A 24,393-nucleotide genomic window follows, 5' to 3' on the forward strand; every position below is an offset into this window, starting at 1 on the left:
TGTTATCTATTTTTTTTGTTTTTGAAGAGGAACACATTAATTCTTGTTGTATTAGTTTATCATTAATTAGTATCTCGAAGAGAAATGTTACTTTCTTAAATTCTCTAATCAGTACAATACTGCAATTGTTATAACCTGTCAAGTGTAAGAGACTAATTGATAATCATCTTTACGTTTGGTCATTGAAACACGTTCAGTGTTCTTTCGAAGTCTGGTGAAGCAAACATTCGAAACTAATTGCAAAGAAGTGGGATAGAAGTGTAAGGAAAAGGAGAGGCTGCATGTCAGTGGGCGGGGAGTAGACATGTATGATATAAGTATGATGAATAATCATCTAGTAAAAGATTAGAATTTGAACAGTCTGTGTTTGATAGTACCAGAAATTACAGCCATGAAGAACGCGGAACCTGCAGAAAATACAGAAAAAGGATCAACGACAATTTGTGGTAAATATATATAGTTTTGATTTAAAGCTGAATCTTGAGATATTTCTAACGTTTGAACAATTACGAATTATAATATTTCTATAGTATACATTTAATAACGCCTAATTTCAATGATACTTTATGAATTCATGTTATGAAATAACAATTCAAGTCGTAAACAATATTTAATATCGTTACTTGCATAAGATCGGTAATCAAACACCCTTTAAAGCAGAACTTTTTTAAAATTCGACCAAAGATTTGAGTTTTTCTGAGAAGTAAAAGGATTAGTTTACTAGATGACGTGTAAAAAACTTTTAAAAAATTTGCGGTCCTTATCTGAGCTTCTAATGAAAATTGGAAAGAAATGAAACAATACGTTTTGTAGATTTATGTCAGTTATACACGTGTTGAAAATTTCATCGAAATTGGTTAACGTTTCTATGAGTTATAAACGATTAAGAGTGAAAAACCCAGTATTTCGGTCTAAAATCTAAAGATTCTTACACCTTTCGATGCCTGTCGCTTGTTTCTGTATTAATCATTCCGTATTTAATAATTTTGATATAATTTTCAGCATATATATCTAGAATATATATACACATACATGACTAACATAAATCTTCAAAATGCGTTGGAAATTTAAATTCTCATAATAAGCGTAGATAAGAAAGTCGTTAAATGCGACCTTTACTTCTTTTTCACGATTCCGATCAATCGCAGTTAAAAAAAAAAAAAAAAAAAAACCTAGTCATTTGGTCCACTTTTGAAAAAGTTATTCCATTTTAAAAAGTGTTTGATTAGTTAGTTGTGAGTAACTGTATTTCATTAACTTAATAATTATTCTGATATCGATAGTTTGTAATTTCGTATATATAGTTTAGTGTTTTGTAATAGAATAAATATGTTTAGCGATAAAAGCGGTGGTGATGATAAAACTAAAATGTTCCATACATTTTAAAATTAATTGCTAGTTGAACGGAATTTTTGCGTTAAGCAAATAATATCATCTAGTTCCATAAATTTCATTATAAATATTCCTTGTATTTTTTTATATAAGCGCCAATAGTTTCTGACCAAACAGTTTTTAAAGGAAGCGCCTTAAATCTGTTTGCTCTGAATTTACATTTTTCGTACTTTTCATTTTTCATTTTTCAGACAGTTGTAGCTAGCAGATTAGTGAAAACAAAGGGATAGAGATCTAATTCTATCGTTTACAGTTTACAAAATGATCTATGAAATGTTCACAATGAGAAAAAAAAAAAACTAGAACTATAATTGAAATATTTTTTACATATTATAAATATATAGTCGTAAAAAATAGCTTGAAATAATATTTATCAATAAAGTTTTATATGTACAGAAAACGGTCGGTACATTCAATGTTAAATATCTGTTTTATCTATGACGTCTTTTCTGTAATGTAAACGTTTATCAATTCTTTTATTAATCTTGTTTTTCTTAACAACTGATATTATCGTTTAAGTTTTACATGCTTGAATGAGATCAGAAAAATCGGAGAGATTAGTGAGACCAGTATGCATCAGCAATATTACGATTTTTTTATCGTTTATTTCTTTCATAATTAAATCGATATCTTCTTGTTACATACAACGTATTTACTTTTTTAAGACTATACACGTATTATCAATTAAATTGAGCAGGAATTTGTAGGACCTAAGCGACTTTTTAATCACTTATAGTAAATCAAGTTTATACTATTGAATTCAATTTTTATATATGTACGTCGATTATATTATACCGAATAGAATCGTTTGAATTAAATCTTAAATATACATGTATATACATATAATCGTTGCTTAAGAATATTTCCTACTGTTTTCGTTAAGATGAAGTTATCACTTATCAGATTATTTTTTATTATCTGCCCTAGAACATACAATACGGAAAGTTTCTAACATAACAAGTTTCTAACAAATGAAATTAATATTTGAATGAAAATTTCTATTCTGAATCTGCATTCTTCAATCCTGTAAATGGTTTTCAATGGTGTACGTGTAAAGTATAGCGTAAAATATTGCCAAATTATTAAATTACCACAGAAAATCTGTAATAATGCATGAACAGGAGCGATTACTCAATACGTGTTATCACGCTACAGCACGAAATAAAATATTTCGGAAATCAAATCCTTGATATTGTAACTTTTGTTTTTCGCTGTTATTTCTTCGCGACTCACTGCCAGATACGGTCACAGCATTTGAAAATCGCTTCTAAACTAAAGAAAAGCCTATCACTGTTCAATGTATACTATAGTCGTTATTATCGTTAATATCTTCCCTCACATTCTCACTAATCTTTTCTTTGTTCAAGATATTTTGTTTCGTGCTGTAGTCAGTGTCGCGCGTCTCACTCGCTATCTTTGATGTGAATGTTTAAAAGGTTCATTTTTATTCGCTGTATTAATGTAATTCGAATCATAATTTAATACGCGAGTATATCAATCCTTAAATATGAATTCCGAGAATTCTTGGTTAAGACAGCTATTTTCTACGCGATCTTCTGAGGAAAAGTCTGAGGTCGTTCAAACAACCAAGGAAAGAAAAGGTGATCTATATACAATAACAGGGTTATCGATATGTTTGTAGCTAAAGAATATCGATGAGCTGATTTAATAATAATTTGAGACTCTTTATAATTACGTGTGCATGTAGCACGTATGAAATCAAGACCAGTAGTAAGTATAAAATCCACGAGCCGTCACTGTGTATAACATAATAAATATAAAAAATCAATCTTTTCATACAGATATGTGTGATATATGAAGTCAATTTTATTAGAAATATTATACTTACGCAATTAGGAATATCGATTACGCATTTGATGCGATGGTTTTGTTTTACATTTATAAAATAACAGATTAGTAATACGAAGACAACACACGTTTTATGAACTTATGTATCAATTATTTGTTACAAAAACAGATGTTTGTAATATAGTAAATATCATAAAAAATAGCTGTGATAGTTGATATCATTGATTCCACATCAGCTAGATCAAAGATAGAGAGATAGATAGATTTTCTACTATAGTATAGTATATATGTAATATATACGATGTACCTATGTACAATATGTACATGCAGCCTATAGGTTTTTATAAAACGAATATATGTGTTTTAATTTTTTAATTTAGAATTAATTAACAGTGCTGAGCGTTCCAATCTGTCGAGTCCAAAAGACGGTTCTTCTTTGTTTAGACTGCACCCAAGAAATCATGGACATAACAAAATAAATATAAATTTTTGTAACATACATATATATAGATATATTATCTATAATCTTAGAACATACAATATTGAATTTTTGCAGGTGGACTCGGCATCAGACACCTGCAAATTCTTTTACAGTTCTTTGGAATGGTAATTGGATATTGTCTTCGAGTGAGCATGTCGGTAGCTATTGTGGCAATGACACAGAATAATCAAAGCACTGATCATGCATTCGAGGTAAATTATGTATATGTACATGGCTATAGAATTTGTATTAAGTCTATAGGTAAAGTTAGGATCTTGAAATTACATAGTAATATATAAAATATGTTATAATTGCACTTTATAAAATATTCATTTATTCTAAAATTTAGTATCCTTAACAAATTATATAGTATCCTTTTAGAACCATGATTGGAAGTAGTTTATTTTGTTTAAGGCAGACTTTTGTTAAGATAATCGGTATCATTGCCACACGATTAACATTGAATTTACGAAGAGCGAAGAATTTATGAAATTCAAATACGTTCCCTTACTAGTTATATAAATCTGATAAGAGTAATTTCTTACATAAACGAATATTTAAAGGATATCGAGAGTATTGAGAATATTGAGAATATTGAAAATTTGTATCTGAATGTTGATATGTATTAGATATATTTTATAAAATACTTGGATTTTATTTAAATCTGTGCAATACGTGTCGATAATATAATTTATTCTAAGTATTTAGTTATATTACTTTAAAATCTTATATCCTTCAGTCATAAAACAAAGGATACGCGTTTATATTATACATATTCCTTTAGTCTTGTGCGACGTTAAAACGTGATCTTTGTGATGATCATACAAAAAATATCTTTGTTGAAAAATCTATAGAAGCAGGGAGTAGATATAGAAAGCAGTTGTGTAAACAATATCTTATAATTATACAATTATATTATATATAGTCGATCAAATGATCGACTTGATTAAAATTTTCCAAACTTTTCATACAAAATAAATATCAGTAATTTTTTTCATAATCGGTGAGTTATGAAAATAAATATAATATTTATACTATAATAAATATAATTTGCTATAATTATTTTTATGGCATTAGAAAAATATCGAGATAAATTCAGTAGCCTTCGGATTGCTATTCGTTCGTACATTATATAACGTTATGAACGTCCTAGATGTACATATATAGCATAGAATGAATCACTTAATCCGTTATAAAATATTTTCTTGAAAAGAGTTACACGAGATATAACGTAATGATGCTGTTGTTTGAAAAGGGAAACAAGAAGAGTTCAGCAAATCATACATTGTATATACATGTATATGGTTCTGACTGTATATAATCTCAAAAAGTAATAAAATGTCTCATACAAATCATACATAGGATACTATTATGCAACGATAAATTCTCCAAGAAATTGAAGATTTAATAACACCCTTTGTATTATATTATTAAATAAGCGTAATAAATATTGAGTAAACGAGTTTTCCTGAAAATAAGGTTTATATTTTATGTAGTCTTTTTTTCTGTATGTGATCTTAAATTCAAGATATAAGAAAATTATCTAGTAAATATTATCAAGGCAATAAAAATTAAATAATGACACACACCAATTCGATACCACTTAATAATTTCGATGCAAAATGTGAGATAAGGAACACGTTTTAAATCCTTTACAATCTTAACGTTTTCCTTTTGAAATTCAAGCAAACTTAAATTAAGAAAAATACAATATTCGTTCCTTTTCTCGAACTTTTTTTTGCAAAGTTTCCTTATTTATGCCCTTATGTTTCACAACGAAAATATATGGCCGGTTAAGGCGAGAGCCGATTAAAACAAAACGGGATAAAAGAAGAGTCCCTTTTATATGTATATGTATAATGTACTCAGAATGGGCGAAAAGTTTCAAAGAATGATTTACGCGGTACAATATACTGATATTGTCGCTCGTTAAACAAATTGTATCTTTATCATGTAACAGAATTAACGTTATCTTCCTAGTAGTGAAAACGATATACTATGTATATATAATAAAAATTGAAATTCTACAATTAAGATTAGCATAATACTAATTGTACTAATTATAGGTCAATTAGTTTTCCAAGGCATCGTTATTCTATCTTTCAAATTGAAATTACGCGCATATTTTAAACGTTTATTTTATTTCATACCATTGTTGTAAAACGATTGTTTCATGTTTGACTATTGTAATTAGGTCTACAATTGGAAATCGACGGAGCAGTCACTGATCCTCTCTTCTTTCTTCTGGGGCTACACGATAATGCAAATACCAAGTGGCTACATAGCTACAGTATGGAGTGCACAAAAATTACTCAGTGTTGGAGTACTGCTTTGCGGAATTTTAAACATTTTGACACCGACCGTTGCTCATTATGGGAGTTACATTGGTGTTTGTATTTGTAGAGTAGGCATGGGACTGTGTCAGAGTTGTCTTTTACCGTGTATACAGACTCTGCTTTCTAAGTGGGCACCGCCATCCGAACGAGCACGACTTGGTGAGAACTGTGTTATTAATATCTTTCACAGAACTATCAGACAAACTACCACATCTTAAGTAATGGATAATTGCTAATTTGTTATGCATATAACATTAATTGGACGTGATATAATTTGGTCGATCGAAAATTTGACTCGCGGATTATTTAGGAATTTGGTACATACGTACAGAACACTATATGTATATACCATCTGTTGACTCTAACCTCTTAGTATATACGAGCAGTATAGTGCAACACTTTATGTATCAATCAATAGATTCGTTGAAAATAATTTCACGCTTGCATTGCCGATTGCCTACTGTCGGCCGGCACTACTTCAGCCGCTCCATAACCTTTGTTTACACAATATTTATTTACACGATATTAAAAATGGTTGTCTCTCTCATCGATGAATTTAGATTGGACTATATAAAAATGCGTCCGCTTACTCCAGAATGAAGCGTAATCGTAACATAAATTGTATGAAAGTTTTTTGCGAATATCACCTAGAAACTATAGCCGAACGGCGGTAACGTGTATAGGAAACAGATATTCAAAATGCTGACCTTGACAACATATTTCAAGGTCATTGAAATTGGCGAAGTGTGCTCTTTTCTGTATAATTACCAGGAATTTTTATGAATTACAGATAGTTGACACGTATGTGTTGTGCATCCTAACCATTGAAATGTCAGCTATAAAAAAGCGAATTAAGTAGGATCGAGTAAGCGGAGGTAAGAAATAATGAAGAATAGTAGAACTTTTCGATTAATAAAAGCAATAAATAGCGAATGTACAGGGTGTCTCAGATTTTTAGCAACACCAAATTGCGGTAGAAGATTTTGCGAATAAGAATTAAATGAAAATGTCATATAAATATAAACTAGCAAATACTTTATCCTTGTTAAGAAGGTATTTAGAAAAACGAACATTAATTTTAACGATTCTGTGACTTAAATTCAACAAATATTATTGGATTGAATATAATATAGTATAGATTATCCTAGTTATGCGAAACATTTTGTATATCGCGTATGACCCAGAATGTGTCATTACATTGATCGATTCTATCACGTAAGCTTATTTTGTATCAGTCGAAGGTTCCTGACCTTCCTATATTTCCTTAATCAACTATGCTGTAATACGCATACTACACACTAAAGAACAAGCGACGAAGGATAATCCTTGAATACTCAATACATACCCTTGAATGGTCAATGTTCATGACCTCTATTTTGACACGTGCAATAAATATATAATTGGCCGTATATGTCCAGAATTCGAATTCTTAACCTTCTTTATGTAATACATTTTTAAGATACCTGTATAATAACTTTAATAATTATTCGGTTATTTTACTTTTAATCTTTCTATTACTGCTGATTCAATATTTTTATATTGACATACGTAGCATTGTTTCGCATTTTTATTTAAGTTTTTCAGTATTTATCAATTTATAAATTCGTCAAGTTGTACCGAATCGTGCTAAATAATGCTATCCTAATTCATTTAATATTCATCAAAGTAGTTGTAAAATTCGCAATCTACTACTTACTATACGATACAAAAATGTTTTTTTTTTTTTCAATTTTCGTTATTACAGAGAAAGAAATACATCGTATGCCATGATAGATGATCATTTTTAAAACGCGTTGCCCTTGATTCGGTTATGCTCCTTATATCATTAGTGTATGTTACTTATTGGAAATAACTCAGAAAGTGTTTTCAAGTGAATTACTTCTGATAGCATAATCGCAAGGTTATTAGATTAAATTTGAACTTTACTACTCTATACTTTACGATATTTGTTTATAAAAATACAGAACATTGAGGAAGCGCTATGAACATGCGGATTTCTTATATTACGTATTTTTCGTTTAAAATCATTTACATTGATCGATATTGATGTACAATATTAATTTATTTAATTTAACTAATTTAACATAGAGAAATACTTGTTTTTCTAATCGACAATCCTTAAATAAACAAACTTGTCGATAATATTCCCATTCAATGTCCCCGACACAGTTAAATTTTTATTTGAACCGATTTAACGACGCACATAAAATACCTGATTTATGCTTGTTTGCACAATTGTTCAAACTTAATATTGGCGATAAAGTAAAAGTCAAATTTAGTTATATCGTTGAAATCTAACGAACACATCGTATTATATATGTTTAGATCATTATTAAGGAAAATAATTTAAAGTAAATTATTAATCCTCTAATTTTTTCTTAAATTTCGCTGTGCATTTTCTAGTACGAACAATCCAATAAACATTTTGTTAAAAGTCGTATTTTGTCAAGTACATTATTGCTATTAACTGAAATTCCACATTTAAACATTATTCCACGGTTATGTGTATATCATAATATAGTACGTATATTTATTTTAGGTACACTTGCTTACGCTGGGGCACAATTTGGGACCGTGATTTGTTTTCCAATTTCTGGAGAATTAGCAGCTTCAAGTGTTGGCTGGCCATCTATCTTTTATGCGTTTGGCGTTTTAGCAATAATTTGGGCCATTGTATTTTTCATTTTTGGTTCGGACAGTCCTTCTAAGCACTCGGGGATATCGGAGAAAGAAAGGCGATATATAGAAGATAGCTTAAAAACTCCCGGGGATAATGAAAAATCAGATAACAAAACGGTAAAAATATTTTCTTCCCAGTGCTACTTATATTTTCTAACGACATTGCTTGTACTTTTCCTTCTTACGTCTAGTAGATATATATCCTGTTTTATATTTTATTTCTCTCTATAATAAAATCGAAAGGTTTACCTTGCTGTACGTAGGTACTTTCCTTTTATCGTGCGTATAATACTCGAAACATATTTCAAGAGAATTATAGATTTAACGTCATCGGTATTGACAAGTCATTTTTTAATTTACAGATTAGTATAACATTTGCATTTGATTTTCCACATGAGTAAACTTTCCTCTTATATTTGTGAATGCTATTTCAGTGACGCACATATATTATCCTACGTTAGGACATTAATATATATTAATACTACGTCACTACGTACTCTAAACATTATTAGGTGTCCATGTAACATGATGCGTCAGTGTTGTGATGAAAACGATGCAACGAAACAATACAATGATTGCCCAACATGTATCTAGAAATCATATTTTATGATATAATCTACTAGATGTAAACACATATACATGTATGTATATGTATACATACATCCGTATATATCAATCGACCAATTGAAAACTTTCCTTTCGTTAACATAAAAATCATAAAACATAATATGCATTTGCAAAATTATTTAGAAATCAACGTTATCGTATGATCTACGAATATGTACATATTTTTGGCAGAAATGTCCATTAGAAGAAAAATCTATGATAAAGTTAATACGTTGTATCGTCGTATGTAAGCGACGATAAATGACTCATAGACACTAAAATAAATGTCATTTTTATACAAACAATACCTATGTTTTATGCAATTTTGCTTTGAAAGTACACATGTATATATCGATAAAATTTTTTTTTAAGTATCAAACAGCAGAATAATTAGTCAATTCGTATACTTATTTTATCAAATATAACATATTTTAAACAATTTTATCGAACATGGACGTTAATATTATAAATTATGGATCATTAATGTATGTTTTGTATATGTTTGTGATTCTCCAAAGGTGATGAAAACACCATGGAAAGCTATATTCACCTCAGTACCGATGTGGGCTCTTATAATTGTACATTGTGGACAAAATTGGGGCTTTTGGACTCTTATCACAGAACTACCAATTTACATGAACAATATTTTAAAATTTAAGTTGGAGGAGGTGCGTAACAATATAATACTTTAATAAATAAAATTATCCACTAAAATCTTAATTTTTTGAGAATTCTTTAAGAATTTAATTAGAAATTAATTCTTAAAAAATTAATTTTATTTTTCCAAAATTGTTTTACCGTTACTTAATCCTACTTAATCCGAACGAATATTAAACACTGAAATATTAAAATTGAAATTTAACATGTATGCCACGTCGTAAAATAGAACGATCTTTCTATTACGTAAAAACCGTGTTAGGGCAAAACTGTGTTGTATACCATACAAGGGTTTATTCTGGTCTTTTAAAATTTTACACTTGTGTTACGCATGTAAACTCACTGTAATAGGACTAACGGTGAGATTATCAGTATTTTCTTCATTTTCTTCGTTTTCTTCATTTTCTTCTTCGAGAGTAATTCATTACGTTTAGGGACATTATCGATCGAATGTCAATTGAAATTTGGCTCATTTTCTTCAAGATATTGCTCAGCGTACACATACATGACTGTAATTTTTATTTCATTTAACGATAATAGTTAATGGATAAATAGTATGCTCAATTTTTTACTGTTACTGACTGCTGTTAGCTTTTCTTTTTCTGATAATCACACACATAAAGGTCGATAACATCTTCGGTAGTAAATTATACACTACATCATAGACAATCGTATCGAGATAAGAATACTCGTGTTGATAAATATTCCTCACTATACCCTATTGTGTTATCGAAATTTACGATGTTCTTGAATTCTTTTTAATTTACGACATCACATGGAATAAACTTTCGATATTATGTATTTGCCATATGATCGGTAAAGTTATAAAACATGTTCATAACGTATGGTTGATATTTAACAGAATGTGAAATTTTTACGTTAAAATAGATATCTCGATTTTTCAGAACGGTTGGATATCGGCGCTCCCTTATTTAACGATGTGGATACTAAGCTTTCCAACATGCTGGTTAGCTGATTATGCTTTAAAAAAGAATATCTCAAGAGGAGTAATTCGAAAAGTTTGCAATTCGATTGCACACTGGGGACCAGCGATAGCTTTGATTTGCCTTGGTACGATGTCGGTGCACGATGCCGCCGTGGCTACAACTATCCTTGTGATAGCTGTAGGTTTAAATGCTGGATCTCTATCAGGATTTCAAATTAATCATATCGACATAAGTCCAAATTTCGCTGGCACGTTAATGTCCATTACAAATTGTATAGCATCTATAATTGCAATAATCGCACCAATAGTCTGTGGCATAATCGCATACGACGAGGTAGTTGAGTCGAAGCAATTTTATCTTAACTGTGATATTTTTCATCGATAACTACGAATGTTAATTTTTTTCTTAATTTGTTTCTTTGCAGAAAGATGTGAGCCAGTGGAATATAATATTTTACTTGTCTGCTACTATTTATATTCTAGGAAATTTAATTTTTGTTATCTTTGGCAGTACTGATATTCAACCATGGAACAATCCTAAAACTACGAATGTCAAAGGACAAAGCGAGAAAGAATTAACAGTTATATGAATATGCAGAAATATCTGCGTTATGTTCCGTTAGCGTACGTTTCATCATGTACGTTTTCAAAATGTTTTTTCAAATAAAACTTGAACCGTATGTGGTTTCTCTGTAACATCGTATACGTATATAAATTGGATCTAAGTAATTTTCATATATGTAATTCGATACATCTAACCAATGACTTTTATTATTCCAGATTTAGAGGAACGATCAATTTTAAAATCCAAGAATTCTTGAAACTGTTTCCTTAATTTTTTCATTTATAAAGTTTCTTTTCAAACAATCAATATATTAAACAATTTCTAGAATCTAGGTGGAATACAAAATGTATTTAATCCTCCGCAAACATTAAATTTATGATTCGTGCCGATTGCGATCAATGATTTACAGTAAATATATTCTTCTTCAACGTGGTTGATAATCGACAATGTGATATATGTATTTATATTAGAAAATACCAAAAAAGTAATTAAACATAATTTTAAGTGTAAGGGATAGACAATATCCCTTTGTACAGAGACGATTTAGGATGTTTAGACGACAGAACAGCTAAGATAATGAAAAAGAGGCTGTGCTTTACAAAACTAAATGTACATGTATATGTAGATGATTAGCGTCGATAATATACTGTTCGTTTCCACGTTCGTAAGGTACAAGATTGCTTTTGCTATATTCTAGTCTTGAGTCAAATCTTTCATCAAACAGTTTAACGAGACCAATTTTTATTTAGTTCTGAGATTGAAAAAAGAATTTAACTTGTAACATATCAAAATTTAGAATAGCTTGAATGGAAGAGGTAACGTGAAGCATTTAATAAAATATTAGGTTATCTCATAAATATAGGTATCCTTCTTTATGACATGTTAAATAAACATCAATATCATACTTACTATGTTAAACAAACATCAATATCTTACTTACATTTATTCTTTGAAAGACAGTCGTTTTCTTGATCTAAATAAAATACCTAACATGTATAGAATGATATTTTTTTATTTAAGGGGACTCGTAACCAAAAAATGTAAAAAGAATCTTTTTTTATTACAGATTCGGAATATACGTATAGATATTTCTGCAGGTTGTGTTAAAATACAGTTTTGTACACTAGAAGTAAGATTAAAGAGAAAGTGGGGAAAAAATCTATATTCTTTTAATGAATTTCTGCTCCATAAGCAGGATCATCTTTCTCCTGTTCTTGGAATGTATATTCCAATTTTCTTTTTCTTGCCTGCTGATAAATTTTTCTTATTTTTCTTCCTGCGTTTCTCATCCTAGTTCCATCTAATTATTGCATAATTTTTGTACATTTTGCTGGTTCTAAGCAAAGTTTCTTAACAAATGAATTATCGTCGCTTATCAGAAAAACATTTTTCTCTTAATCATATTTTTAGTACTGATTCTTATGAAGGTAATGAACGTATTGAATGAAGGAATTTGGAATGTAACGTCTACATTCGGAGAACAAAAATGATAATTTATTAGTTTAAAAATCATGTAACTTTTTTGCTAAAAGGTATATAAAGAACCGAGTATTCGATTCATTTAGAACTATTAGCAATTAAATTTATTAACGTATTAAAAATAACAGAGTACGTGATTCAAATTTCATTGATATTACTACATTCATTTCGGAGAAAATGTTTCATAAAACTGTACAGTTTTCTATATGAATAGAGTTCGATTGCGAGTTCCCTTAAAACTACATGTTACACGAATTCAAATAAAGAAATGCAATAAATATCGGAAATATTTACAATGTCAGTAGCACTTTTTCAAATTTCAAATGATATTAGAAAAAAATTTGAATTTTAGCAATAACATTGCTTCGTTACTTAGAATCAATTGGCAGTATGATATTTTTTTTAATAAATTATGTATGAAATTATCTAACGTTGTATATTGTGTACAATATAAAAGAAGTTGTAGCTATGTGATTGTTAGAAATTATTGTACTTTAATAATGTATCTAAAATGAAAATGAAAATGAAAATAAAAAGATATAGGTAAAACTGTTCAAACAACACGATTTATTTATATAATAATCCGCGCACGTTTGCACAAACACAAATTTTACATATTTTTGTTAAAAATAAAATAATTATTAGATACAAACTAATATAACGATTTACACGATATCTATTAAACTATTCTTTGTTATTACGTATATTTATTTTTACGTACAATGTATCGTAGAATCTAATTTTATATGCATACTATTATAGCTGTTGTTTTTTAAGTACATTCTAATATCTGAGATTAATTTATTTTGTAATTATAATTTATTCTTAAAACAATTTTTTAGTCATTTTTTAATTCCTGAGGTAAAGCATCTTTTTTATCGAATTTTCTTTTCATATGATATTTAGAATATTAAATCGATGTATTTAGTAAAAACAAAAAGATATTTATAAGTAAAACAAAACGAAGTCTTACTTATTCTAACAGAATCTCATTTTGATTTATTATTAATATTCGTTTATAAATAAGTCGTTCAATTAGTTTACTATTTAAAAATGCTTAGAACGATGGGTCGTTGTACTTTCATGAAAAACAATCATTCGTGAGATATGGATATAATTATAGGAGTAAAGATAAAACTTTAACGAGCTAACAATTGAGAAGTTTCTCCCTGACTGGTGAAATATGACGAACAGTTGAGAGATTTTCCAATTGGATAATTAAATGTATTACGTTAAATTTAACAATCATTTATACAATGTATAAATATATCGAATGAAACGAAATCTGTTGGTAATTATAATGTAATTATAATTGAAATACTGTTTGGTTCATCGAAAATAATAAAAAATTCGAAATATAAATTTGGAGGTAAGTGAATGGGTTTGAAAATAACGCGTTAATAGCTAGACATCAGTATTATTATTTGTCTATTACGGTCGTCCAGCCTTATTAAATTTTCGATATAAAAGTATGTATGTAAGTTATTATGTAGATATTGCAAGATTTTGCACAGTCATTAAGGATTTATCAATTCGAGATGTGAAATCGTACCGATTTCTATCGAAGGTTTGACGATGGAATTATAAATTATCTTAATCTTTAATTAGAAAGTATTTCCCTTCCAACATAGAGTATATGTAATATTCATTCTGTTTTTGTCTGGTTTGTATATTGTATTTAAAATATCGCTAATATAATTATGTATATCAAAATTTTAGATATACGCGTGTAGTGTTTGATACATTATATATGTATGTAATACTATTCTTATGTAATACTATTCCAAAGTATCATTGTATTTTATAACAATATATGTATTCGTCTGGTTTTCCAATTAGATAAGGGAGAAAAGTGATAATGTACTATTGTGTGTACGCATGCAGAACGTGCAACTTGAAAAATAAGAGTGGGAGAAACTCTTTTCGGTGTTGGACTATAAAGCCACGATCAACCGATTGATGGATCGTAGTGTCTTTTTTGCGATTTACTTCGGAACTTGACCCTACCTAACAAATTGTGTGCACGCTCGAGTATTTTTATTAACAATATGATGCATTCCCATGCAACGAAAAGGGTCTCTATCATTTCTATTTCGGGGCGGATGCAGATACCGGCATCCAAACCAAGAGGTATTTAACTAAAATCTAAAACTAAACTTATTTTACCATATATATGTGTATATATATATATATATATATATATGTGTGTGTGCGTACATCTCGTTTCATATTAATTTTATTCGCTTCAATTTTCAAGTGTCTCTCTTCTCAGTTCACCAACATGAAGAACAACAATATCTGATCAAATTAGCGTCATTGACGAAACAAACACGATCTTTTCATAAATAAATCTTAGATAGGTTTCAAAATATATAATATCATTTATAATAGAGTGATTTAGTAGTCTACTATTTCTAGTAGTTTGATAGTATTTCTAATAATACTATTTAATAGATAGTATTATTAAACAGTGTTTCAAAGTTCGTTTACGCTTTTTATTGTTAGGTACGTCTGGTACTCTCTATAGAAACTACGAAAGAAATAGATTTGATAATGGAATTGTTCATTCTAGAAGATAAAATCAAAGCATGGAAAGCAATATCTGATTTTGATTTAGTGACATTGATCAAAGATAAATTTTATTTATCACGACTTGTGCGAAGATTGGTGACGTTTGTCCTCATTTAAAATCGTGCTTCTCACGTGTTTGGATTCTCCCACTCGTGCAATGATTTTTTATATCTAATATCATATTCTTACCAACTTTTCAAGCCTTTTTTCTAGGCTTCTCCGTCTTTAAAGTGGTCAATAAATTAATTTATTTTAAGTGTTCCATTAAAGTTGTAACGAATATTAATATTTTTATCATACTACTACATACATTAATGATAATTAATATACCTATATACATATTATATACATGTGTTCGTATAGAAATATCTTTTCTTGGTAAAATCTATTTGACGGTATACATTAAATATTCGTTTAATTGCGAAAGTACTTAAGAACACAATGTATTTTGTTCAACGTGCATAGCATAAATACGTGACGAATCGCTTTGAATTCCAAGACATGACGCCAACAGTTCGTCAATGTCAGATTTCCCGCGATGTCCTAGAAATATGGAATAAACGAATCACTCATCCGCATTCTCTGCATTGCGCGATCGTGGTATGCAAGAAATATAGAGAATGCAACAAGTTATTTCAAACCGGTTGATAATTATCGTTCAAGGGTTTTAACAGAATTTTAAACTAGTATCATTTAATCGTACGATAACATACTATCGAATAGCAACCAACGAAACTTATAAACGGGTAATAGGAAGATAAATCACGGATTAAAAGATTAATGTTATTTATGAAGTGGTAATCGTATCCGTTCATTAATTTTGATTTAATCGAAACCTTGAAAAGAAGAAAAGAGAAAAAAAGAATGTGCAAATAAGATGTAACATTATTACCTAAGTTCTATTTTCTATAGTCACGTTATTCACGTTATTTAAATTATACTTTCTTCTATTATTTCTTTAAGAGTCCTTAAATGAAATATTACGTATTTAAAAGTATGAATTTGTGTAAAATAAGAGTGGTAATGTATCAGAAAAAAAAAATAGCTCGTTCTTTCGGGAGAACAAAATGAAACTATTTGAGAATGAAATGAAAATCAAACAGAATTTTGCGATATTGAAATCTTATGTTTCAAGTGCAATCACGTCTGCGACGATGGATCACATGAGAGGCACGTGTAAATGAATACTACTCATAAGCAGATACATCTATAAAATTTTATTTCGCTTTAACCACGATTTTATAATATCTAACAAACATGTAAATAAAGTAAAATAATAGCTATAAAATGAGCAGTATGACATACTCACAATTACCATAGAATAAATGATCTACAAAGAATTATCGCTTTCTAAAAGTTTTTGCTACAGCTATCGAAATAATAAGGTTGTAACTAACCTTGTAAGTAAAATAACAATTGATTTTCCTATGAGTTCTATAGTAGCATTAGCAAACAATTTCAAATACAGCACTTTCTAAAAACGTGTTTCACGAATACTTATTTCTTAATTAATATCTCTACTTGAAACAGATGACACAGTACTTTTTTCTCAACCTAATGGTATACCCTGTTTAAATGATAAACACTTTATTTATTTATAGCGTTTAAAGTTCATAGTAAAATTCACATTATACTCTCTATAACTATACATGTATATCGCGTACGTCGATCATTTGTTTCTTACCACTAATGAAACTCTTTAATTTATAATTTACAGCACGATATGGATGTAGACACACACAGGCTCTTCTAATGGCACTGGGCTTTCTCTGTTGTTATGCCATTAGGGTTACTACATCAGTGACGTTAGAAGCAATGACTAATGCCAAATCTGCAAATCCTGATTTCGAAGTATGACTATTTTCCCATCTTTCGATCTACTTACTAATTATTCATCTGTTGACCATTTTGTAGAATGGATTTATATACAGAAAGCAATATCGATTCGTAGAAAATTAACAACTGCAGTTGACGGTGTATTTATGTAGATGGCTATTATATATTTTGAATATCAAAATACGTAATAGTTACAACGAATAAATCTCATTGTCAGATTAGTATCTGTGATTTTATATGTCCATTGTAATTATAAAATGTACAAATATGTATAAAATGGTACATCGACTAATTACTTGAATTTAATTATTGATTGTACATATTATATACGTAATTTATATGTAAACGCGCACTAAATTCCGCGCGTGCGATATGTGTATGTGTATGTATAGAAGGAATTTAGCACGCGTTTACATACACATTATGTACATATGTATTTAAATCGTATCGCTTCCTATACATATACATATATAGCACAAATTAAAATAAAAGTAAAATAAAAAATATTAATTTTGACAAAATATTGCAATAATACTTGTTAAAAGTAGAAGCTACGAAACAATTTACTTCTAGGTTATTCTCTACAGTTTTGATCCTTTTCATTGAAGGAATTTCCATGGAACGCCGCCATTAAGGATATAATTCAGAGTTCTTTCTTCTGGGGATATGTGTGCACGCAAATTATTGGTAGCATAGTGGCACAAAATTGGGGTGCTCATAAACTTTTTACATTGGCGCAATTCGCATGTGGTTTGGTAACGCTTTTAATTCCCGTACTTGCCGAGTACTGTGGATGGGAAGCGATTTGTGCTACTAGAGTAATCGCCGGTTTATTTCAAGGCACTGTTCTACCGTGTCTTCACACATTACTTTCGAAATGGGCGCCTATGGACGAAAGAGGCAGAATCTGTAAGTATTTAATGTTTTAATGATTTAATGAATAAAAATTTTGATCATCGAGGTAGATTATGAATATTGATACGCAATGATCATTTAAAATGTTATTTCGATTCCAACAATACGAATTAAATTAGGTTATTATGCCTCTATGTCTTTGAGCAATTTCCACACGAAAAGTCATAAAAAGGCTGTTCTTTGACTCTTCTTGTTTTCGAACCATTATTAAGCCAGTCGATAATCAAAGTAATTTTATTAATTTGACAACGATAAGAATCTTTTTAAGAAATTGTATCAGTCATCGCAGTTCACTGTATCTAGACAACAGTTAACATCTATTCATGATTTCTACGTATAACGATCTGTTTTAATTATCTTAGAAATCATTAAGATTAATATTTTATTTCAGTTATTCGACTGTCTTTAATAAATTATTTTCTGTATATGAGCGTATATATATATCTTTACAGTACGTATCTTTTGTACATATATAAATTATGCGCGTTTCGTTTTAATAATTGATGTAAAATTTCAATAAAATAATGTCATTAAAAATTATTCAAATGGAAAATGCTTATGATGGCAGTGAAAATTTTTCTATATTTTATTTTTGACAATCAGTATGTTAAAGTGGATGACAAAATTAAGAACATAGACTATACAATTACTTTTAGCAATCGAACGCTTACACCAGTAATTATCAAAAGTATCTGACATATTTATTGCACGTAACATTTAGCGACCTTCGTTTATGCCGGGGGCTGGATTGGAAACGTACTTTGTTTATGGAGTACTGGACAACTGTCAGCTTCTCGTTTGGGATGGCCTAGCTGTTATTATGTTTGGGGTTGTATAGCAATTGCTTCCAGTATTCTGTTCTTTTTCATTGGTAAAGAATCACCGGCTGAACATCCAAGTATACCACAAGATGAAAAAGAATACATTGAAAATAGTCTTGGAATGATAGAGACAGAAGAGGTAAGAACGATTGTTCCTCATCCTTCCTGGTAAAACTTTCCTAATCTAAACATAGACACTAGGTATCTAAGTTTATAATATTTCATATTAAATATAAAAAACGACATAAACATTGTGATTGCAAAACACGTTATAATTTCAGTATTAAAATTTCTCATCACATTTTATAAAGAATAAAGAAACAAGCAGAAACGTTTAAATTATAACAAAATTGTAATATTTTTCTAGAAATTACCAACTCCTTGGATTAAAATATTAACCAGTATTCCAATGTGGGCACTATTGGTTACACAGTCTGCTCACACTTGGGGCTTCTGGATGCTTTTAACAAAAATTCCTTCATACATTGGATCAGTCTTTGATACCGATATACAAAACGTAAGTAACAGATAAAATACATCCTTTGACATATTCGTGTTAATTTGCATGTTACGCGTATATTGACAAGTTTATCCGATTGTTTAGCATCCTTACATTAACCTAATTATTTCCTATTTTTACCAGATCTCTTTCAACTTATCCTTAAATAAAATTGTCGATATCAGAATTTGAAATAAGATATTAATATAATGTAACAAAACTCGTGATAATCTTTCTTTTCGAAGAATATAACATCAGTCTTTTCACGCAATTGAAGAGTCCAGAAGAAAAATAACTGCTGATTCTACATAAATCGAAATTTAAATATTTACTACCATATATTAGAAACTAGGGAGGGCTATTAAATTGCGTTACTACATGTATATGTATAATGTATATACACAGGGTGTTCGGCTACTATTTCTACATAATTTAAGGGGTGATTCTTGACGTCAAAATAAGACGAAAATCAAGAATAAAAAAATTGCGTTTTCGGCTTTGCTTTTTAGTTATTGACAATTAAAAACCGACCAAAATATCCCTACACGCGAGCAAACCTTCTTACACGAACGAAAGGAGGTCAGTCTAAGCAGCGGAGCACGTAGTGATCCTTAATCCGAACGACACGTGAACGACAGCTTATCTCGCATAAGTCGTAGAGAAGAAAACCATGGTATTCAAAGACGTAAACAACCCTGCGCGACATTTCGCAAAAGAAATGGTAGATCGAACATTAAACTTGCTTACTCGTCGAAATCCATAAGAGCATATCGAAAACCGCCGAATGAAATTTCTAAGAAAAGAGGATTAATGTTTCCTCTAATCCTTTGCCTCCGCGAGTGTTCACAGCAAAATCACACCTGCATCGCGATTGTCTCAGCCGCGGGTATTCACAAAAAAATACAAACAAATTACGATAGATGTTCCATATGTCCTCCGTTTTCTTGTAAACAGAGCCTGACTCTTCTCTTAAAATTTTAACGTATTGTGTCTTCGTGTGTCCCCAATAGTAAAAGTCGAAAGGATTTAAATCTGGGGACCGAGCAGGCCGAAGCACAGATCTTCTTCGACCGATCCACCTGTTTTCAAAACAGCTGTTTAAATGTCCTTGCATTGAATTGGTAGAATGTGGTGGTGTGTTCGATTTTCCGACTCATCCATTTGCGAAGATTTTTTCTTCTTGAATTTTCTTGAATATATTTTACAGGATTTAACGTACCCGTATTCCGCAATCGTTGGTCTATTTTGCAAAATATTTTTGTGTTGGGTATAGTCCTATTGGGATACTTTTCGGCATATAAACTTCGCGCTTTTGTATTATTGCCGTCCGCAGCAATATAGCAAAAGTGCATGTCCGAAAGTTCTTCAAATGTATACATATTGTAATAAATATGGCTACAATATAAATACTGCTACACTGCATATACATAACACTCATTACGCGCACACAGTACACACACCACGCGCACTGTACACATAATACACTCAAATGACATTCTAACTTAATATTTTCAATTCTTTGAAAGTTCCTCGTCGACTGTCAGAATGACAAAACGATTTTCAAACTTTACATGGAGATTTATTAGAGATTGCCATTGAAAAAGTGGACTTATGTTTACCAGATGGGTTTCGGAAGTATCTCAATTCTTCAAGCCTTATTGTCTTTAGTTTTTACGAATGTAATGTGTTTTAGAAGAAAACTCTAATATAGAAAAGAAGCGCAACTATCGCGTTTATTATTTATTTTGAAGCAAACATGGTGACTATATTCGTGGAATAATATGAAATATTTATTTGACATTTTGTAGCATCTGTTGAAAAACCGACTAAGTTTTTCGATAAACATTCACTTTTCATTACAAAATCGCGTTATGTCGTATAAACATCAAATTATATATATATAACGGAAAGAAAACAGCGGACACGATACAATATCCTTTCCTTTGGACTCTTCAATTGGAGGACCACAGCTATTTACTTTTATAAATACTCGAACAAAAGTTTAACACTAAATATTTATTTTGATCTATCTTAGAATGGTCTATGGAGTGCACTACCATATCTCACAGCATGGATTTGTAGTTTCCCAATTAGCTATATTTCGGATGTCCTGATTAAACGAGATATTTTAACCGTACAAGCATCGAGAAAAATTTGTAATACGATCGGTGAATGGATCCCAGCAATTGCATTACTCGGTCTTGGATATGTTACTAAGGAACAACCTGGAATAGCAAGAGCACTTTTAATATTCGCTGTTGCCAGTAATGTTGCTATTTATTGTGGACATAATGTCAATCATATGGATCTTAGTCCAAACTTCGCTGGTCCTTTGATGGGTATCACAAATACCGTGGCAAATATTTGTAGCATTCTGGCTCCGCTAATTGCCAGTGTCATCGTTAAACATCCGGTATGTATAATAATAATTCTTTATTATTTCTAAAATAATTTACTCTTCTCTATGCAATTAGATTATACTATTATTGCTCACTTTTCCTGGCATTCTCTTGAAATTCAGGCAGATAGAATAAATACAGCTGATGAAATATCCGAGTTGAATAACATTTTAGATATGCTTTATTAAGAGAAAATAGAAATCATAAAAATTTGATCTTTTGTAAGTCGAATTAATACTCATGTCGTTGTGTTTGTATCCCATCTTTTTTCGTTCTTATTTTTATTTACAATATACTATATACAATATACATATTATTACTTACATGATATGTACACTTATAACAGTTAATTAAACGGTAATTGGGTTGATCGTTCCAACCCGTATACAAGCTAGAAGGATTTTTCGGAAAGGATTGTACTTTGCAGCTTTTGTTAGTAAATCGATATTTCAAATGTCGTCAAAAGATTGATTGCCTTAACTTCACCATGATAGGATACGAGTAGAATTTTGACATTCTATACTAACAAGAGTAAGATTCCAAGTGATCGACTTCAATTTTAATGAACGTTTGCAAGTTGTAGTATACATGTATACCTTCTACATACAGAGTGGGGCATACAAATCGGAATACCTAAATATCTCCGTTACTTAATGATCATATAGAAAAAACTCCATAGGACAAAAGAGAGGACAACTTCGAGTGGCACATGTAATGGTAGATAACGTTGGTAATTATCGACATCTCAATTATCTTACTGATTTCGATAATTTTTGGATATATTTTAGAAATCAACATTTTGAACAACTCTTTTCTATAAATATAACTGTCATTCAGTTACTGAAATCTTTGCAAAAAATTATCGGTATCACCAGAGTGGATTTTGCCTATTAATGAACGATCATGAAAGGATATGCATCGGTATTGGTGACTGGTTGCCACTTCACGACTGCCGGATAAAATGACGCCTAATCCAAACCTATATAAACTATACGAATTGAGTTTGCTTGAGGCGTCATTTTATCTGGCCGCCATGAAGCGGCAAACAACCAATAGTGACGGGTGCCCTATCACGGACGCATAATTATAGGCAAAATTCACTGTAGCCATATCAACAGTTCCTTGTGAATATTTGGCAAACTAAGGGCCCAGCGACGGTTATATATACAGAGAGAAAAGTTGTTCAAAATGTTGATCTCTACAATGTATCTAAAAATTATCGAAATCGGCAAGGTGAGTAATATGTCGATAAGTACTACTAAAAATAATGATGACGATCTTGAAATCTTATTAAAAAAATTACTTTCAGACAATACTTTTCGAAACTGTAGAAAAGCTACCTACCCTCCAATTCGGATAATTTTTCGATATAGTTATAGAAATTGATATTTTGAACAACTTTTTTTCATATATATAAAGGATAGAGTCACTTATTTTCCCAGATATTCGTGAAAAGCTATGGGTGCTAAACGAAAAGGGAAAAGCTATCGGTCTATGGTAGCATAAGTTTGATTACCGGCCGCTGTTCGCTATCTTCTGTTTATAAACGGAAGTCGGATGAACCTAAAGATCCTGCGCATAGCTGCATATGCGAAGCTACAGGAGCTTGTTGTAACTTATAACTACGTGAATATTATCAATGTATTGGTTTTAGGCCCTGATTCTCATTTATACTATTTATACTAATAACTTGCAAAAAGCTCGTTAACACCAAAGTCAGCTAATTGGAATATTTCTCTTGTAATCTTCTTTGCTATTGCTTAACTATGTCATAATGATTTGAGAGACTGAACTGAGGTTGCAAAATGGAAAAAATGTAAACTTGTCACAGGTTCCTTAATTATTAATATTTCATGTCGGATACTCACAAACGTTTTTATATTAATGATTCATTAATGTACTTTAATTATTTAAGATAATATGTGAACAAGCAAATAATCGCAAATAATTTAAATGACGGGCAGAATTTATTAATGTTTTATTATTTTTCAATCTTCAGGATAATGTTGAGGAATGGAGAAATATGTTCTTTTTAACATCCATAATATATTTTCTTGGAAATTTCACTTTTATTGTGTTTGGTACATGTAAAATTCAAGAATGGAATGACCCTGTAAAGGGGAAAAAGGATATCTCTACAAGTTCTGCAACTGAATCATCGATGGAAAAGGGAAATGCACAAAGAGAAAAAGATACTGAAAAGATGGATCTAGGAAAAGAGTCGTAATATTGCTCTGATACTAAAGAATATAACATTATTCATAAAACGTATTGTAAATATTGTGATTGCAGAGTGCATTATTATTTTATTTACAAGTGTATGTGAAAAATATTTTAAAATGTGAGTGCTGTGTGTATATGAATATTTATGTGTATTATATTTAATATTTATTACAAAATTA

At 30.1% G+C, this 24,393-nt stretch overlaps 2 protein-coding genes across 5 annotated transcripts; both read left to right on the forward strand.

Moving 5' to 3' along the window:
• The first annotated feature begins 188 nt into the window (after positions 1-188).
• LOC139987777 (putative inorganic phosphate cotransporter) lies at positions 189-13,499 on the forward strand. Of its 4 annotated transcripts, none has more exons than XM_072004408.1 (8): positions 189-443; positions 3,758-3,894; positions 5,877-6,177; positions 8,558-8,814; positions 9,822-9,971; positions 10,866-11,240; positions 11,332-11,544; positions 11,687-13,499. In XM_072004408.1, the coding sequence occupies exons 1-7, from the start codon at positions 392-394 to the stop codon at positions 11,494-11,496; spliced, it is 1,437 nt and encodes a 478-aa protein (XP_071860509.1). In that variant the 5' UTR covers positions 189-391; the 3' UTR covers positions 11,497-11,544; positions 11,687-13,499. The 4 variants fall into 4 exon arrangements, with proteins under 4 accessions (XP_071860509.1, XP_071860508.1, XP_071860511.1 ...); XM_072004407.1 differs by having other exon boundaries at positions 194-446; XM_072004409.1 differs by lacking the exon at positions 189-443 and adding an exon at positions 2,982-3,123.
• A 1,309-nt stretch (positions 13,500-14,808) lies between these two features.
• LOC139987041 (putative inorganic phosphate cotransporter) lies at positions 14,809-24,354 on the forward strand. Its single transcript, XM_072002875.1, has 7 exons — positions 14,809-15,080; positions 17,239-17,372; positions 17,966-18,266; positions 18,994-19,232; positions 19,461-19,610; positions 21,628-22,005; positions 23,991-24,354. The coding sequence occupies exons 1-7, from the start codon at positions 14,999-15,001 to the stop codon at positions 24,216-24,218; spliced, it is 1,512 nt and encodes a 503-aa protein (XP_071858976.1). The 5' UTR covers positions 14,809-14,998; the 3' UTR covers positions 24,219-24,354.
• Positions 24,355-24,393: the final 39 nt, after the last annotated feature.

This window comes from Bombus fervidus, chromosome 5, assembly GCF_041682495.2.
Source record: "Bombus fervidus isolate BK054 chromosome 5, iyBomFerv1, whole genome shotgun sequence".
Lineage (NCBI taxonomy): Eukaryota > Metazoa > Arthropoda > Insecta > Hymenoptera > Apidae > Bombus > Bombus fervidus.